The following is a 20,344-nucleotide window of genomic DNA, read 5'->3' as shown; positions in this document are numbered from 1 at the left end:
TAACTTTCTTGAGCAGTTCGTAATACAGATGTGAAGAAAGCTGGTAATTGAGCCAGGACTAGAATTTTGACAGTGGGTGTAAAGTAGAGACAGATGCTAAACAATTTAGGGTGTTGATGTTATTGAAATTATGGGATTGCATAAGAAAAAAGGTAGAGAATGAAAAGGGTTAATAAATTGGGGAAAGGTAGATCTGTCATTGGACTACAGGTTCAGTAAGGATCAACTACTTTTGCAGTTGGTGTAATTGGGCCACTGATCTTGACAGAGAAGCAGCCCTGGTCAGATAGCAGGATGATTCAATTCAAAATTTCAGAGCTGGAGAAAGTTTTGGAATATAACAAATTTTAGATTATTATCATGAGAGTGAGTATCTGAGGAGAAGTAGAAAGGTTGTTGGAGATGAATTGGTGAAGAAACTCCAAGGCCAGGCTATTGGAAGGGTCATCTCCATGGATACCACCCAAGGTGATGTTAAGTTTTAGGTGAGATTGACTTTTAGAAATATTTATAAGATTTATGAAGTAATAACTTGGAGTTCTTTATTCTCATGGAGTATTTGTTGGCATCCATGATAACAGAGACATATTTCTGAATATAACAGATAAATAACACCCAACAATTGTATATAAATCTTACTTTACCTACCCATATATTTCCTATTTGGGATAATGTCACATTAAAATGGGACATCTCTATTAATGCGATATCTATATTGCCCCAGTGTTATGTCATAGAAATGTGAAATTCTATGCTCATAAATATGTAACATATGCACTTTTCTTACATTTTTATCAGTTGTCATTTTTCCTGCATATCAAATCACTCTAAGGCTTTACAGATAAGGACCACCATAATTTATTCAACTCATGAGTCTGCAGTTCAATTGGGTGGTTCTGCTGATTTAGGCTAGGTTTGGCTTATCTCAACTAAGTTTACTTATGCATCTGTGGTCAGCCACTGAGTTGGCTAGGCCTGAATAGTCTAGGATGGCTGAAATGCATGACTCGAAGGGATGCTTCTGTGGTCTCTCATCCCCCAAAGCCTAGTGAGTCTTGTTCACACAGCAGCTGGGCTGGTTTCCAAGACCACAGGTGGAGGTGGTGTGCAAGGCCTTTTGAGCCCTAGGCTTGGATCTGCTGCAATCATTTATATTATATTCTGTTGGCCAAAGCAAGTCCTAAAGTCAGTCCAGATTTAAGAGATAGGAAATAGACTGTATCTCTTGATGGGAGGAATTATAAGTAACATTGCAGAGGAGTATGGATACAGGGAGAAAAATAAACACAGCTATGTTTTTGAAACAATCTACCAGAACATTGTATTGTGAGAATGCAAAATGTAGGTGAAAAATCATGCAACTGGATATGACAAGTCTGTATTCCTGCTCTTTCATCTCCACTTAATTATCATGCGTCCTTGCCCAAGAAAGTTAAAGAAAATAGGAAGGAATATTGGCTGAATTATCTACCTGCTATTATTAGTGACGATCAAACGAGAGAATTGATTTGTATTTTGGGTGGCTTTATCATTGCAAGATATTATTTTACTCTGATAACACCTCCCATCTCTTTAATGTGGAATCCACAAAAGTAACTTGAAGAGTTAATGGCACAGAGGTGTCTCCTGGATATTGCTCCTTGTGCTACTATGGCCTGAGGGGCTTGTCAAGTAAGGAAACTGGCTAGAAAGGTGGAAGGCTGATGGCTGAAAGTCCTCCATTCACCCTGCTGTGTTCTGTTATGCACTTGATGTATTTGATATTCTCTTCCACAGTGGAACCCCAGGGATTTGTGTGTTAACAGCTCAGAGGTTGGGATAGAGGCAGAAAGCCACTGGAGTGCAGAGGAGGGCACAGAAAGATTGGAAAGTTTGGAGTGAAATGAAGCAGAAAGTCAATGAATAGCTAGGACTGGTGGAAAGTACAGCATCAAAACATTGTTATGAAAAAGGCGGAAGTACATAAGAAGGGCATTTTTGGAGGATGAACCTCTAAAACTGTCCAGTAATATCATATGAGTGAAATTAAAATTGCCAACAGGAATTAAATGCAATTTGTGGCCCAATCTAAAGGTTATGAGAATGAATCATAAAATAAGGAAAGTCTCTTATTTTAGATACGATGATGGCTATGACTCCCTGCCCCTTCCCAACCAAATATCATAGGATGAGTAAGAAATTATTAATCTGAATCATGTACTGTGGTGAAATGTTAGCTTAATAACACATCAGTGACTACTGGGTTTTCCATAACCTTTTTTTGATGTTTAAATATGAGATACTTAAAGAAAATTATCCCAATCTTAAGTGTACAGCAGAAAGAATTTTCACAAAGTGAACACACCTAGTGATTAGTAGCCATGTTAGGAACCAAAATATTGCCAGAACCTGAAGGTTTCCTCATGTCTTTTGTAATCACTGCCCCTCTCCCAACAAAGGGAGACACTATGCTCATTTAACCCCATAGAGTAATTCCACCTGTTTCTGAACTCTTCAGTAATGGAATCATATAGCATATACTCTTTTGTGTCTAGCTCCTTTTGCTCAACATGATGTTTGGGGACAAAAAGGAGTTTGATTTTATTGGGGCACTAGGGCTTTGCAGAGGCATAGAGGGAAATGACTTGGCAGCATAGACAGAGATGGGATTGCGGGCATTGAAGGCCTGTTCAAGAGATTATGCTTAATGTCTGTGATGAGCCCTTGGAGGATATGCTCAGTGCTACCTTTCAGGAAGATTAATATTGTAGCAATGATGTAGGAGAGACTGGGGGTAAGGACAGGAAGGCTGCAGGGTGGTTGGTTGTTGTGGAAAATGTACTCAGAATCTGAAAGACTGGGTCTGAGTGATACTCTCATTCCTTGCTAACTGTCTTTGGATGGTTTGTTCAACCTGACCAAGCTTCAGTGTCCTCATATGAACAATGAAGGTAGGAATCCTGCTATTATGAAAACAAAATGAGTTGATCCATGTTGGAGAACTACAGACTATATAGATATAAGAGCTCCAGGGCCTCCATGAACCCCTATTGTGGGCCATTGCTGTGACTGAGTGGCGAGAAAGAGGAGGCTAGGTGTTTAATCTCCTTTATTCAGTCATGTAGAGAATGTTCATGTTGAAGCAAATATTGCAGGTATTCATATGGTTGGATAAATTACACTTTGTACTCTAGGTATAGAGACTTTCAGAATGAATGAAGGAAGATTCTGGAGACAGACTGCCTGAATGTGAATCTGGGATCCTCCTCTTACTATCTATGTGAACTTAGTCCAATTATTTTTAACTTTTCTGGGCCATGCTTTAATGATAGGTACCACATAGGATTGTTCTGAATTTTAAATTAATTAATACAAAGAAAAGGCTTAGAATAGTACCTGGCATGCAGTAAATACTCAATGTTATTATTGCCTTGTCTGTCTTTTCCAAGTAGCAATAAATGACCTAACTTTCTGTTGGTTAACTGCATAGAAGTGTGTGGCACAGGCTTGTTGAAATCTTGTTTGCATCGTTCTATCCCTGTAGCTCCAACTTTTTTCTGGGTTACCCACATTAGGATTGAACAGAGTGAGCTCAGCCCTCATCCGTGCACTGTGTATTTGAATATAAATAGTGCCCTGCCCCAATCTCCCTTTTTCCAGTTCCTTTCACTTTTCCTAATAGAGTTGAGTTTTGAGGGTTTTTTTTTTGGCAGTTCTCTGATGAATGTATTCGACTGATCTCCTGTAAGTGTGACCTAGTAATGTGGTTTGGTTGTTTCCCCACCCAACTCTCATCTTAAATTGTAGCTTCCATAATTCCCAGGTGGTGTGGGAGGGACCAGGTGGAGATAACTGAATCATGGGGGTGTTTTCCCCCATACTGTTTTTGTGGTAGTAAATAAATCTCATGAGATCTGATGGTTTTATAAGGAGTTTCCCCTTCTGTTTGGCTTGTATTCTGTCTTGCCTGATGCCATGTAAGATGTGCCTTTTGCCTTCCTCCATGATTGTGAGGCCTCCCCAGCCACGTGGAACTGTGAGTCCATTAAACCTCTTTTCCTTTGTGAATTACCCAGTCTCAAGTATGTCTTTATCAGCAGTATGAAAATGGAGTAATACACCTAGTCAGTGTAGAGATTAAGGATAATTTCTCTTTTGTACTCAATGACATACTCTATTAATGCAGCCTTAAGTTACATTGACTGTTTTGTTCTCTACATTATACTGTTAAATCATTCTGAGTTTGTAATTAAAGCTCCCCAAATTCACCCCCAACATTTGCTAGTTTCACAAAAGTTTATTCTTTCATTTATTGAATTATTGGCTGCTTAACATATTACCATATGCCAGCTTTGTAATTGACAGTAGATCTACTCCTTAGAGTTTAGAGTTTCCTGGAATATGCAAACACACTTGTAGTAAATGTGACAGTGAAAATTGTTATAATAGAGATGTGCAGAAACTGTATGATAATAAAAAGGAAGGATACCTAATTCTCCCAGTGGGGGACAGGGGAGAGTATGACAATGAAGGTGGCAGAGGTAGGGAGAAGATGTCAAGGAAGTGCACGTGGAAGAGAAAGTGTTTGTCATAAATTGTATGTAAGATTCTAACCACTAAGAGAGTGGAGGAAGAAAGCCTTTAAACAAAGAGAATAACTTGTAATGTAGCATGAAACAGCATGGACATTCTGGGAACTACTCCTACCTGAGAACGGCAGCAGCCTAGAGAGCAGGTGGAGGAATAGGCAGGAGAGATGCTGAGCAGGTAGGCAGGTACAAGGTCCTGGTGGGCTTTGAATGTCACACTTGAAAATTAGTATTTATTCCTATAGGTAATGAGCCAACATGAAAGGAGTTTATATTAGAGAGGAACATGGTTAGATAGCTGTGCATTTAAAAAAATACAAGACTGATAGCCTTTATAGTGTGATCTGTGAATTAGAGGAAGCAAGAATAGAGGTGGGATGGCTGATGGAGAGGCGGTTCCTGTCACACAAGTGAGAAAAAACTGTGAAGTCATGACCAAAACATGCCTATGGGAATGGAAAATAAGGACATTTTTTGAGAGATTTATAAATAGATATATTTTGGGCACTTAGGCACTTTGAGTGATGAGACTCTTAGGTCTTGATAACCAGCTACATGTGGCAGGAAATGGGAAAAGTGGAGGCTTTGCCCCAGGTCTGAGTGACTGGGTGGATAATGATGTCATTCACATGATAGAAGATAGCTGATTTGGGAGAAGCAAAGGGCTCCCTTTGGGACCTGTTTTTGGATACCTGTGGGATATCCAAGTGTAAATGCACAGCAGACATTTGGCTTAGTATCAATAACTCAGGAGACAGGTTTTTTTTTTTTGTGCTAAGTGGACCTGAGAATCATTCATATATAGAAGGTGGTTGAAAGGGCGTCAGTTGGAGGGTTGGCTAAAAACCAAGAGGAAGTGGTGCCATAGGACCTATGGCAGAGAGAGTCTATAATGCTTGGTATATATCTATATACATTACTAATATTTTATATATACTTTATGTATATATATCAAGTATGTATATTTACTAATATTTTATTACTTTTTAAGCTTATAAAACACTTTATAATATTTAAGTAGTGTCACACTACTTCTAAACCTATGGCAGAGAGAGTCTATAATGCTTTATATATACTTAACATATCAAGTTTGTCTATTTACTAATATTTTACTTTTTAAGCTTATAAAACATTTTATAGTTTTTAAGAAGTGTTAAACTACTTCTAAATATTAGAAAATGTGCTTTCAAGTAAGTAGAGTCCAGAGCAGGCCTGTCCGGATGGGTCACCTCCTTTTGGAGCGATCTACTTGCTAGAGATGAAGGATGTATGTCTTTCCGCCATTTGGATCTAATTCTAGTAGGTCCTAACTCGTCACATTCTAGTTGGGGCTTGTGTTGGCTTTCTTAGTTTGAATGGAGTGAAGATTTTCTCTCTGTTTTTCCTTCTCTTTACTTTTAGTTATTTTCAGAGAAAAGAATTCAGGTATAAATGACTTTTCTATGCAGTATTTAAACAGAAGTCCCAAAGTTCCTTTAAAAGTTTGAGCTAACCAGAAAACATTATCTATAACATCATTGTTTTATTTTTAAACTGAACTCTGTTTGAGTTTTTCATGTATTTCGATTATGCATTTCTTTAGAGCAGAAGTGAGGCATATTTATCTTAATATCCCCAGGGCTTATAACAGAACTTGGCATGTAGGAGTGCTCAATAAATGTTTATTTTTGTATTACTTGTTGATGACTACACAGTTCCATTTTTGAAAGCTTTCAAGTTTTCTTGACTCTTCTTACCTTCCAACATCTCATGTCACTGAATTACACAAATTTGTCTTCTTTATTTTATTAATTCTACTCTTTTTAACTGACTAAAGTTCAGCATCTTTTTCCCCCAAGTGTTAAAGTGAAATGGGAATTTGTTTTTAGGCTGTATATATGCCACAGTATTTGAGAGTTTTGACTTAAACAGAGATAGGCCTAAAGAAATTGAAGTTGAGGCAGAAACGCGGCAGGATGACCCTGCTACTGCTTTGTTTCTATAGCGACTCTTGTTTCTACTTCTCTTTGTTATCTTTCTCTTTTAAATTTTCATTATGAAAAATGTCAAAGACATACTGCCTTATAGAATATAGTATAACAAACCAGATGCATTCTTAACTGTTTCTTTTCTTTTTTTTTTTTTTTGAGATGGAGTCTCGCTCTGTCGCCGAGGCTGGGGTGCAGTGGTATGATCTCGTCTCACTGCACCCTCGGTCTCCCGGGTTCAAGCAATTCTCCTTGCCTCGGCCTCTGAGTAGCTGGGACTACAGACACTCATCACCATGCCCGGCTAATTTTTTAATTTTTTTAGTAGAGACGGGGTTTTGCCATGTTGGCCAGGCTGATCTTGAACTCCTGACCTCAGGTGATCCACCTGCCTCGGCCTCCCAAAGTTCTGGGATTACAGGCATGAGCTACTGCACCCTGTCAGCTATTTCCTTCTTAACTATCGGAACTTTACCATGCATAGTTAAAGTCTTATTAATATACGTCTATTCTACTGCAACAACAAATTTCTCCTTGCTGGTCAGAATTCATGTCAGAATAAGTTATATTAGATTCCTTGTCTACATTCTGGGAGACAGGGTTAGCAGTAAGGAAGTCCTGGACACGAATGGATTTGCAGGTGATGAGTGCATGAGAGGCTTCCTGGATCACTGCTCCATTTTCCCTCCCTGCCTATTTCGTGAACTGCATCAGGAATGAACTTATCCTACCTCTGCAGGTGGCCTATTACGTGCTTCTAAAAAAGTAACTATGGGACTTTCACTGATTTAAGAAAGCCTATGCTGTGCTTTGATTTGGATAATCCCTTATTTGTTATGTTAATCTTCTCAACAAAATATGAATTTTCTGGCTGCTGTGATTTTTTTTGGTGTTATTTTTGGTGGCTTTTGCTAGAGGATGAATAGGATTTAGGAGGCCACACACCCATTTCAGCTTCAACTCTGTTCACGTTTTCAGAGCTCTAGAATGTAGTGATTCTCATGATTATGGCAGGAGGTAGTGGGGCCAACAATGATATTTGCTCATTTTCCCCATATGTACCCAAGAATTTCCTGTTTGATTGCCTGTAAGACTGTGCTTCCTTTTTCAGAGTTCTGCTATTTGGAGCTATCATAAAATAAGAAATGAAAAGAAACCTTTTAGAGTTGAGGGAAAGTTTTATAGGAAAAGGAAATAAACGTTCTGAATTCAACATCCGTATTTGTATACTCTGTATATAATGGATTTGAGCATTTCTCATCTTTAGTTTCTCTCTGTACCATTTATATTCTACTTATGAAAATAAATTGGGAGTGTCTTAGCTAATGAAAAGCTGTTTTATCTAATAATTCACAAATATGAATTTCTGGGTAGGGAGAAATCTATTTTTTTCCAGTTTATCATTTTGTCTTTTTTTGTTTTCTTAAAATCAGACCTATAGTATATGTATGTTCTTAATATATAAATTGATGGTTAAATTTATGAAGGTGAGTCATTATGTTGTTTCCCCAGCTTTTTTTTTTTTTTTTTTTGAAAATGCGGTGTCATTTTTTTTTTTTTTAATCCAGGGAATCAGCAGTCTCTTCAGTTCTTTAAAAGTGGTGCGTCTCTTACGACTGGGCCGTGTGGCTAGGAAACTGGACCATTATCTAGAATATGGAGCAGCAGTCCTCGTGCTTCTGGTGTGTGTGTTTGGACTGGTGGCCCACTGGCTGGCCTGCATATGGTATAGCATCGGAGACTACGAGGTCATTGACGAAGTCACTAACACCATCCAAATAGACAGTTGGCTCTACCAGCTGGCCTTGAGCATTGGGACTCCATACCGCTACAATACCAGTGCCGGGATATGGGAAGGAGGACCCAGCAAGGATTCACTGTACGTGTCCTCTCTCTACTTTACCATGACAAGCCTTACAACCATAGGATTTGGAAACATAGCTCCTACCACAGATGTGGAGAAGATGTTTTCAGTGGCTATGATGATGGTTGGCTGTAAGTATTTTAGTGTTTTCATTAAAAATTATTATTATTGGCAGTTTTCCTGGCTACAATCTCAGATAGGATTAAAATGAACTACTTTATCTTCAGAAAGGTATTTAATCCATCTTATTTGCATTTTTTATCTACCTTAGAAAATAGAAATGCAAAATAATATATTTTACTCTTCAGAACCTGTTAATGTGTGAAAAACATATTAATGTGTGTACCCAACAGAGCTCTCTTGAAGGAACCAGGACCAGCATCCAGACAGGTGGCATTTGGTACATTCCATAGATTTTGTTGGTAATGTGTTACATTCCCAAAAAAGATAGGATCCAATGTGAAATATATTGTTTATAAATATCCTAGTTAATACTGAATTCCTAAATTAAAGTTGAACTTAGGATACACTGTTATATGGGTTTTTACAATTAAGACTAGGAGAAAGGGTTTATTAACCTAGTCTTCATTACAGCCACTGTAGGTTGAATATATGCCTGTTGGAGGGAATGAAAGGATTGCTGAATATAAGTCCATTCAGCAGTGAGAAGTGTCTAGGATTTAACATGTATACCTGAGTACCAAGTTCTTGGAAATGGAATGCCCCCTAAAGGGACAAAGACCATGTCCTTTGCACTCAGGCTGTGACTGGATGGCATCAGAAGACCAGAACCTAAAGGAAATACATACCAAAGAAGTTGCTTTTGAAGATCTTGAGGGAGACTTCACCATCATTCATGCCTTCAAGTTGACTTAGATGACTTATCCACACCGAGTTCTGGTCCCTAAACTAACCTTAAGATTGTACTGAAGGTGTGATTAGCATTATTAGCGCCTCTTAAGCCTTCGGATCATGGTCATTGGTTTTTGTTTATGTGTGTCTAAGCTGTCTTTTCTGAGATTCCATGCTACAGAGGCTTAGATTTTGACATTGATGGTAAAAGTTCTTGGAGTCCAGGGACGTTGGCTGGACTATGAAAGGTTAATATCTTGGGTCTAAGCAGGTAGTTTTCATCATTTAGAATGTCTGAAAGCTATTGGAGCATCAGTGTTGGCAGTTGTTCAGCCTCTGTTTGTCTAATACACCCTTGTACAGGTATAGGAATAAGAACACGCAGACTTTATTTGCTAGAGCTTGCAGTTAGAAAGAGAGTGAGAATTCCAAGTGCTGTTTGCTCCAGAGGCTTTCAGCCAGAAAATGTCCTTATACACAGGGAGAGATCCTGATGATTAATTAAACTGATACCTACATATCCAAAGTGGTAAGGTGTATGGGCAAAAATGTACTTTTTAAATTCAGAAGACAACATTTTGTCAGATGCTGTATTTAGCGCTATACTACTTTTAATATTTATACAATACATTTTGCCTTATACTTGAGCATAGATTTAAAAAAACCTTTTTGTTTGAAGTAATTATAGATTCATTGGAAGTTGCAAAAATAGTGTGGAGAGGGCCTTTGTTACCTTTACCTAGTTTCCTCCAATAATTACATCTTATATAACTATAGCTCAGTATCAAAATTGCCATTGATATAATGTATGTGTATGGTTCTATATTGTTTTATCACATGTGCAGGTTTCTTTAATTACAACTGCAATCAAGATACAGAACCGTTCCTTTACCACAAAGCTCCCTCTCATAGGTAATCTACCCATTTCCCCCAACTATCCCTATTCCCTGAAAACTACTAATCTGCTCTCCATCTTTATAATTTTGTGATTTTGAGTGTGTTATGTAAATTGAATTATGTAAAATGTAACCTTTTGAAATGGGCTTTCTCCACTCAGCATAATGCCCCTGAGAACCATTTAAGTTGAGTGTATCAATAATTAATTTGTTCTTTTTTATTGCTGAGTAGTAATTTATGGTTAGGATGTAGTACTGTTTAACTCACCATCTATTGAAGGACATTGTATTCGTTTCCAGTTTTTGGCTGTTACAAATAAAGCTGCTATGTTAATACCTAGATGATGGGTTGATATGTGCAGCAAACCACCATGGCACACATTTACCCATGTAACAAACCTGCACATCCTGCACATGTACTCCAGAACTGAAAATAAAAAAACAAAACAAAACACAAACAAACAACAGAACTGCTGTGAACATTTGTGTATAGGTTTTTAATATGGACATTAGTTCTTAGTTCTCTGGGATAAGTGCCCAGGAATGTAATTACTGGAACATGTGATAAGTGTATGTTCAATTTTTAAAGAAATTGCCAAACCTTTTTACAGAGTGGATGTACTAGCATAGTTATATTTTTCATAAGAGAACCGTAGGAAAATAAAATCTATGTAGAGTCAAAGGACACAAGTATTTACTTTGTTTCTGAGACCTTGACGTTGGAAATCATCCTAGATTTCTCTGTTTTTCTGTTACATGTATTAATAACAAGGCCTGTTGGGTTTATCTCCAAAATACATTTGATTATTTCTCTCTCCTTCCATAGATTACCACCCAAGACCAAGTCACCATCATCTCTGGCCTGAACTTTTGAAATAACCTCCTATATCTTCCTACTTTTCTTATGCTTGCCCTACAATCTCTACCCCAAAGCCTGAGCAGCCCCTTTAAAAGCAAATCACATCACACCATTCCTCTGCTCAGATCCCTCCAGTGTGTATGAATTAAAGTCCAGATTCCCTAGCTCATCTTTGAACGCCTTCCTGATATGACCCTGTCTACCTCACTCACTTCACTTTCAGCCATTCTGCATTTGCTTATCTTCCTAAATCCATGCTCACCATCTCATTTTCCCTGTAGGCCTGTCTCAGAGTCTTTGTACTTGCTTTTCCACTGCTTATAACACTCCTTTCCTGACCTATGCCCCGAATTCATGTGGCTCTCCATGGAATCACCTCTATAGAAATTCCTTCCAGTGCTACTCTACTATTAAAAAACACCCCAATGCCAACCTGTAGTCTCTACTCTTTAACCTTTCCCTTCATTGTCCCTACCAAGATCTGAAACCACGTGTACTCGGTTTTTCTTTTCCTTCAGAATGTAAGCTTCATGAGAGCTAGGCCTTTGTCTGTTTCTTATATCCCCAATATCTAAACAATTCTTAAGAGTTTAGTGCTCAATCTTAATTTTTCATATGCATGAATGAAATTGAAGATGTCCCTGACTGTCATGATGAAGATCTTCTGTCCTTGAATCCATCCCAGTTAGGTCTCTGATGAAGTACATGCCAACAAAATGCAGGGTGTTAGAGCTTTGACCCCCATTCCTTGTGAAAGGCCTGGTAAGCTCACCTGCATTGACTTCCTTTGAGGGTGTAGTCATTCCTTTAGCTGAGTTGGTAACCGTGTGTCTCATAGGCCTATCAATATAAGTTCTAAGAAGCAAGTCACCAGAAGCTCCAACCAACTGTTCTCTCACTGCTTCTTACCATCTACCTTCTGAATCTACCTACGGTAGAAATTTTCATGTATATTCAGTTGGGTTTCTGAAGCTTTATTTGGTTCAGGGTTGGTTCTATTCCTTCTCTCCTTCATGAATGGCCAATTATACTTGCTAGATCTAAATTTCTGTTTATCCTCGTCGCTTCCTTTTCTGAAGTTCCTGTTTTGATTTAGAGATAACCTAGTTTTAAAGTTGGTTGTTTTCTTCTCTGAGTTTCTATTATATTCTTTGAATACCTGAGTAGCAGTTTTCTGTTTGTATACCAATTTCTGATATCTTCTTGCCTTTTGACTTAGGTTTTCCTTTTATGCTTCTGATTAAGTCCAGTTTCTATAGCCAGAGTATTCCAGGGAGATACCTTTAAATTTCCCTTTTAGTCCTTGGGTCATTGGTAATTTCGTGGGATATTTCCTTTGAAACAACCTGCGAAGATTATAAAAAGCTGTCTAGATTCATGAAGTGTTATAGTACCTTTGCACAATTCCAAAATTCATTAGACCCACATGCATAAAATGTCAACCAAATTTGGATATTGTAGCTCTTTGTAAATATAGTATCATTTTTTCCTACAAGAACATCAAGGAAAACAAACAAATGAAAACAAACCATCTTTGTTCTTGGAAACCAATATGTACTGGTCAGGGATTTAGCGGGGTGTGTGTGTGTGTGTGTGTGTGTGTGTGTGTGTGTGGTGGGGAAGGAGGGATAGGGAAGAGGGAGCTAGAAAATGGAAAGTCAATTTTTTTCACTTGTGCCAGGATCCTAGTCAATCTGTGTGGCAGTCTGAGAAGCACCACTTGTAACCTTATAACTCAAAACAGAAAATGTTTTATCAAAAGATTGATGGCGACACCAACTGCCTATATTCTGTTGAGAAAGATAATCACTACTTGCAGATGATACACTCTTTTTCTAGAGAAAGTCATCCAAAATTTATATGCCTTTCAACAAAATTTAGAAGTGTGAGTATGGCAACAATCCCAATTCCTAGGTCCTTATGAGCCCTCTTTTCAATGGCCTTTCCTTTCCTAGGATTTGCTACCCTAATGCTAAGTTGGATGTGGACTCTGTCTAGGAATACAGTCTCAAAAGTTTTCCTTGTTGATATATCAGACAGATCTTCAAAAAATAGTATTGGCCTTCCCCTAATCCCACTCAACTGAGATTCCTTCCAGATCTCTCCTATGTCAGCAGGATCCCAGCATACTTTTCCTACCTGCTACCCAGGAATTTCTTAGACTTAAATCCTACATTTGCCCAACATGGGAAATCTTCCTGTTCAGATTTCTGAATTGGGAGGGTTGCCTGATGCTTCTCTATATACATCTACCATCATGCATTCGTTACCTTAAATTTGTTTTCTCTCGATTTTTTCATGCTCTATCTGCCTTGAGTGACCTCCGCTGCTCTGGTAGCAGCCATTACTCCCCAGGGTAGTCACGTCCTCCCCATTCCTCTGTATCTGTCCATTCATGAATGAATCCAGCTACTCTGCTGACATTCACAAAATTCACTACCAAAGGGCTTTTGTGAGAGAATAGTTTTGCAGTTTAGTTCTGCAGCACTTGTGGAAAATAGTATGTATGTACGTACATGTGTGTGTGTGTATGTGTATTTAGATCAAGATGTAAGTAATCTCTTTGCTAATTTGCTTGGTAAATACTTAATGATGCCTTCATGAAATGTTTTCTAATCCATTTTATTTACATAATCTTATTATTGAGCCCCTAATAATATTAGATTTTCTAAGGATTAGGCACACTGTCTAATTTTGCTGCTATTCAGAAGGCACCATAGTACACGGATGATTTGTTTTGATGACTATAAAACAAAGGAATGCGATGATGGAATTTTTCTAATAGGATTATACTCTTGTCTTAATATGTTTTTATAAATTCTCTTCCAAAGATTTATCAAGAAAGCAGTTACTTAGTTCCTTCTTTATTACTAAATTATCACATAAACTGTATTTTAGTTTAATCCAGCCATTATAAGGAACTCTACATTTGCATATTTCATTATAATTTTATAAAAGAAAGAAGCATATAAAATAAAAATATGTTTTGAATAACTCTTTGCCTTAAATAAGTTCAACCATAAATTTTTTCTCTCTCCATATATACGTCTTAGTACACTATTAAATACATTATTAAATGTATATTCAGCTTATGTCAAAGGGCTATGAGATTGGAATTTGGGTATTCATTCTAAAAGCATTTTTCTACTTTTTCTATTGTCTGCTTTGGTAAATTGAGACAGGCTGGCCCATGCAGTATGTGTCAATGAGAATTTGTCCTGCTGTGATGCAATGCAAACTGAGTCTTAGAAAGCAAAACAAACCAAACTAAAAATTATAAAGATAAAAATTGCTGGAGTTTAATTGGTAGACAGGAAGCTCTGTCATAACGATGTTAATCTGCAATTTTCATATAAGATGTAATTGGTAATCACATCAACAGTCTAAAAACTTTCTGTAATTGACTAGTATGATCTGTAATGCAGCAGGCAAATGGTTTAGCACATTTAAAAGTATAGCAAGACCATCTGCCAGTGGGATGCATATGACAAGAAATCCAAATCTTCATGTAGGCAGTTAAGTGCAACTGGGAAGCATTTAGTTGTACACTGGTCAATCAGCACCATGCAGAGGAGACCGATGCCACACATCATATTCTCATGTTGATGAGCTTCTTCAGCATCCTTTGTGGAATTCAGATAAAAGTCAAGCTGAAATTATGGGCATTGCCCTGACCTCTCCCCACAGGAAAAGGAAATAAATAGAAGATGGTAAGATCCAGAGATTGGGAGAATATGCAGTAAGTTGGGAGCAAAGGCCTGTGTAACCCTGGGGAGTCTTTACATCTCTCTGAGTTTTATTTATTTATTTTTTTCAATTGTGAAATGCCAAAGTTGAAGTCAATGACTTTTAAGGTCCCTTTCAGGGCTAACATTCTATACTTCTAAGATTCTATTGGTGAAGTTATGCCCCTGTCCATGGCATGGAGCTGCTTATTGGAGATGAGGTTAAGATAGAAACAAAGTAGAGTCACAGAGATGTTAGGGCTTTTTACATATAGTGTGTACATTGCTTTATGGAGAGTAAGATGTATTTTCTATAGAAAATGTTCTGTAAAGATTAAGAGGAAAAGTTGTCAAGGAATAAATATTATGGAGAAAAGAAAATGCGCTTTTGGAAAGAGAAGTGTTTTTCCATATAGAAATTAGGCAGCTGGGAAGACTGAAAGGCATGTGTCTCAAGGCAAAGGATCAGGGCCCAGGAAGAGACTGCACACCATGCTCAGTGGGACTTGGACTTGGAGAGGTACTCGACCTAGATGGATATCCAGACAGCCTTAAAAGTGGGTTGTTGCCCTTTCCTAATATTAGAAAAAAATTATTCTACAAATCTTAATATGCGACTTCAGGCATTTCAGGTATAATATTAAGTTACATGTTAAAGTTTTTATTGGCCTTGTTATTGCGGTTTAGGTAGAAAATGCAGTGTGTACATGCTGATTTTCATTTCTGGCTTCAGTTTTAGCCAGATGGGGAGAGCTTTAAGCCTAATGTTTATTTTGGAAACTGGGTCAATTCTTTGTGTCTGCTTTACCATAGCTTGTAAAGAAGACTTTGTCTTTTTTCTTTTCTTTTCTTTAATGAGCTGAGGTTCCCATGAGAAAAAACATTTTATGGAGCCCCAAGTTCAGGGTTATAGGCATCTTTCTTTTCATGCCTAGTCACATTTTCACAAAGCATCTCAAATTCTGTAAAGGTTGACTTTCCCCAGAAAATAACAGGACATTTTCTTGATAGGCTATTAACTAGCCTGCATTCTTTGCAAGGATCTTCATTTCTTCTGTCCTTGTATCACTCAAAAATTATTTAATTCATTCAGCCTTGTGCCAGGTGTTCTAGTATACATTGGTATTCAAGAAGCACTAGATACTTTTGAGCCCTCAACAGCCTTTTAATATGGTAAGAGAGTCAAACGAGAAAATCACTGATCCATCTGTCTCTCCTTTACTCTCTCCATCCCCATCTCAGTGTCCATCTCTGCCTTCATCCTCATCTCGTCTCTTTTTATACTGTGAACTAAGAGGGAATAAAGAAGTTGGACTTGTGAGAACATGATCTGCCTTTGTCCTGTTCATCATTGTATATTTAGCACAAAGCATTATCTCCTACTTGATAGTTGAGCCCACTGAACACATGTTGAATGAATTAAGGAATGAATAAAAATGTTTGCCTAGTTCAGCCTGAGGGAGCCCAGGAAGACTTCTAGGAGAAAGTGACTCTTGAGCTCAGAATACAAAGTAAGTAGGTAAATGAGGCAGGACTTAGGTACTTTCCAGGTATAGAGAACATAGTATATGTAAAAATATAGGAATCAAATAGCTTGGCCCTTTTGGGGAACTCCATGCATTTCACTTTGACTTGAGTGGAAAGTAGATGTGAATAGAAAGAAATAAAAGAACCAAGATGTCAAAAAGCTTTCCATAACTTCACAAGAAGTTTGTCTTTTATCCTAAAGGTTGTGGGATAAATAAGAAAAAATTGATTCTTTATTGTGGACAATAAATTGGAGGAGATAAAGGCTACTGGCAGAGAGGCCAAAGTTAGGAGACTGTTGTAGCAATTCAAGAAGACATAAACTGAGGTGGTAGATACATGGAGGATGGTATAGATTTAGAGTTGGCAAACTTTTTTTTTTTTTTTTTCCTGTAACTGGGCAGACAGTAACTATCTTAGGCTTTGTGAGCCATATGGCTCTGTTGCAAACTACTCACCTCTGCTTTTGTAGTGCTAAAACAGCCATAAACAATACATAAACAGATGAGTGTGGTTATGTTCCAATACAACTTTAAGCAGGTGGCAGATCAGATTTGGCACATGGTCTGTGGTTTCATGGTTTGTGAAAAGATCGTGGACTTTGAAGTCAGACAAATGACTCTAGGTTCAATGTTTTGCATCATAGCTTACAAGAATTTATATGAGTTTTATAAACCATCATTTGTAAAATGGAGATAATAGCCTCTACTTTGCAGAGTCATTTGTGATACCCCAGAAGAGATTGTATGTAAGCTTCCTGAAACTTTTTTTTTTTGAGACAGAATTTTGCTCTTGTTGCCCAGACTGTAGTGCAATGGCGCGATCTCAGCTCACTGCAAACTCTGCCTCCCAGGTTCAAGCGATTCTCCTGCCTCAGCCTACCGAGTAGCTGGGGTTATAGGCGTGCACCACTACGCCTGGTTAATTTTGTAATTTTAGTAGAGATGGGGGTTTCACCATGTTGGTCAGGCTGGTCTCGAACTCCTGACCTCAGGTGATCCATGCACCTTGGCCTCCCAAAGTGCTGAGATTACAGGCATGAGCCGTCGTGCCCGGCCAAGCTTCTTGAAACTTTTTAAAAAGTTTTTATGGGTGAATGAATGAAGGTGTGGGATATTTTAGAAGGATGAGTTCAAAAGCACTTGTAGATTTCTGGCAAATTCAGCTGAATGTATGATGAAGCTTTTTTTCTAAAATAGAAAAGAAGGTGCAATTATTACTGGAGGAAAGTGGTTCTTTCTCCTGCAGGTTATTCTGATGGAAATGTTCATTAGGCGGTTAGAAATGTGGTTCTAGTTTCCAGAGCTATGAGGCACAGAGAGGTCTCTTAGGGAATAACAATGTATAGAAAGTAATCATGTCAAGGAAGTGTAGGGTGCAGTCAGCATAAAGCTGGCCAAGGGTAGACTCTGAAGAAGGAGAGCCACAGAGGGGCTGAGAAGAGAACCCAGGCAGGTAGAATGGAAGCATGGCTCTGGAAGGAGAGTCTGTTGCTAACAAAAGATGAGAGAGCTTTAAGAAGGAAGGGAGAACAACAGGACCACTGGGAGAGCTAGTCAGGAGCCATCTGGGTGGCCTTAGGAGGTCATCAGTGACTTTCTCTGACTTGTTTCATTGGCTAGTTGAGGGGAGACAGCCACATGGGGAACTGGTGGGGTCCAAACCATTTTTTTCCCCATATGAAGGAAAATAATGTATTATTAGCCACTAAATTCATGGCGGTAGATTATGCTAATACAGTATTTTTCACAGCCAATATTTTTTTCTAAATCAAATTTCAAGTTCAACAAAATATACTTGTTAGATTATTAGATGCATGACCTATACATGGAATTTCTCTTTTGTGTTATAAAACGAAAGATAACATTGACTTAGAAGTTTTTATGAAATTGAACTTTCTTAGAACAGACATTTTAGTCAGAGGAGAATTTTATTTACTTATTTGGTGACTTTCCAATGAATGTAATGTTAATTCCTATAAGAAAATATTTTTCAGGACACACTGTCGCCTGGTAGGTGAAGTGATACTCTGCTGTAGAACAGGCAGTGGGGATGTGGATGATTCTCACATATGTGATATCCATCTATTGACATCTGATTTTAATTTTGCTTAATATGTAATACTTAATTTTTTTTTTCCACAGGCTGAAAGACTCACAAATTCATAGATGAATATATTTAGAACTTATTAAAATAAATGTCATACCAAAGGCCTTTAGGCATGGATTTAAGAATTTCTTTGATATGGTCAGAGAGGGGATTTTATTTGGAGTAATTTCTGAGCCAGCTCCTAAGTGACTTCTTCTTACCTACTTATTTAATATTTTCGTATGTTGTGACAACTGAGTTAGCCTTCCCTGGGAGGTGAGGTACCAGGCACATGGTGGTGGCTTTAGGCTGAGTGTGTAGGTAAGGCAATCTTTATGGGGTGAAAATTATATTCAAGTTGACTCTCAGGAAATACTGGAGGCTTTAAAAATTCCCTTTGAAGCTAGCTCTGTAGCTACCCTTTTTAGACTCTAACTCCTTTAAAGTTGAACTTATTTTTAACAACCCCCCACAAATCTTAATCTGTGAAGGTCTAATTTGAGACCATTACTCATTTACAGTGTCCTGTAAGGGAAAGACATTTAAATTCATGCCCCTAGTTAGGCAACAGCAAGGGAGGGAGGTCTGGTGTTGACTCTTCTGATGAGACTTCGGTATGGGAATTATAGACCTCGGGAACTTTTCTTAGACTGGGTTGTTGGGTTTTCCTGTTGGTTTCCTTAGAAAAGGTCCAAAGGGTCCCTTCATAGGTCTGTTTCCCCCACTTCTTTCCCTTATGAAAACCTAGCTAGAGAACAGCAGACCCTCCTCCCCAGGCACACACTGACACTCCAAATTCCTTCATCCTGTGCCCTTTTGCTGCCCATCTGGATCTATTTGTCTCTTTTTCTGTTCCAGGGTTGCTGAGAACTAGCTGGAGTCAACTAGACAGCCCTGTGTACAGCTGCCCCTAAAATGAATGGTTAGCGGTCTTACAAATCTTCTTCCTCTAACATTTTGCTGAGCAACGATTACTGTACAACTCTCACACATTCTTTACCTTTCCCAAACCTATGACCACTCATCTTCATTGCAGCAGATGGCCTTCCTTTTACTTCTGTGAAAAAGAAGAGTGTTGCAGATGTGCATTCCTTGACACTCCTGACTCTCCCCTTAGGAAGGTGGGCTAGGGGCAGCCAAGGGTGCAAACCACTCAGGGCCTTGTAGGACAGGATAGTAGCCCTTACTCTGAGCCAGATGGGAAGACCTTTGAGGGTTTCAGACCAGACTGGCTTGATTTGTCTTATGTCTTACAAATACCAATGCGGCTGCTGTGTGGAAAATAGACTGCACAGGGTCAAAAATAGAAGAAGACAGACAGATCAAGGTGAGAGATGATGATGGTGGTGGTTAGAACTGGTTAGATTCTGGACATATGGTAAGACCAGCAAAACATGAGGGTTTGAGAGAAAGAGAGTCAGGATTTAAGGCTTTCGGGGCAAGCAACTGCTCTGAAGTTAGTGATGTGTGGTCCTTTGTTGTGTCCTGTGGGCAGTTACATGTATGATTCTAGCATTCAGTGAAGTGGCCCAGGATTTGTACATAGATTTGTGCTGTAGCTTGATTTTTTTTCCCTTCCAGTTGTTTGGCCTTCCTCCTCCTGCTCCTCCTCCTCCTCCTTCTTCTTCCTCCTCTTCATCTTCCTCTTCCTCCTCTTCATCTTCCTCTTCTTCTTTCTTCTTTCTTCTTTCTTCTGGTTTTTTTTTTGAGATAGAGTCTTACTCTGTCGCCCAGGCTGGAGTGCAATGGTGTGATCTCCACTCACTGCAACCTCTGCCTCCTGGGTTCAAGTGATTCTCTTGACTCGGTCTCCTGAGTAGCTGGGATTACAGATGCCCGCCACAATGCCCGGCTAATTTTTTTTGTATTTTTAGTAGAGACGGGGTTTCACCCTGTTGGTCAGGCAGGTCTTGAACTCCTGACCTCGTGACCCACCCGCCTTGGCCTCCCAAAGTGCTGGGATTACAAGTGTGAGCCACTGTGCCTGGCCTTTTTTTT

At 38.6% G+C, this 20,344-nt stretch overlaps 1 protein-coding gene across 1 annotated transcript in view; it reads left to right on the top strand.

Moving 5' to 3' along the window:
- Window positions 1-20,344, top strand: part of LOC108544292 (potassium voltage-gated channel subfamily H member 5) — a gene marked incomplete at its 3' end in the record, with an annotated part of 202,468 nt that overhangs the window by 86,648 nt on the left and 95,476 nt on the right. The window contains exon 7 of the mRNA XM_017895350.1: window positions 8,104-8,530. Coding sequence (XP_017750839.1) covers window positions 8,104-8,530 — 427 coding nt within the window. The remainder of the gene's footprint in view (window positions 1-8,103; window positions 8,531-20,344) is intronic.

Source organism: Rhinopithecus bieti, unplaced genomic scaffold (assembly GCF_001698545.2).
Source record: "Rhinopithecus bieti isolate Rb0 unplaced genomic scaffold, ASM169854v2 scaffold_26226, whole genome shotgun sequence".
In the NCBI taxonomy this organism is placed as follows: domain Eukaryota; kingdom Metazoa; phylum Chordata; class Mammalia; order Primates; family Cercopithecidae; genus Rhinopithecus; species Rhinopithecus bieti.
Note: the sequence above shows the minus strand (reverse complement) of the source record. Positions and strands in the feature narration are given on the sequence as shown.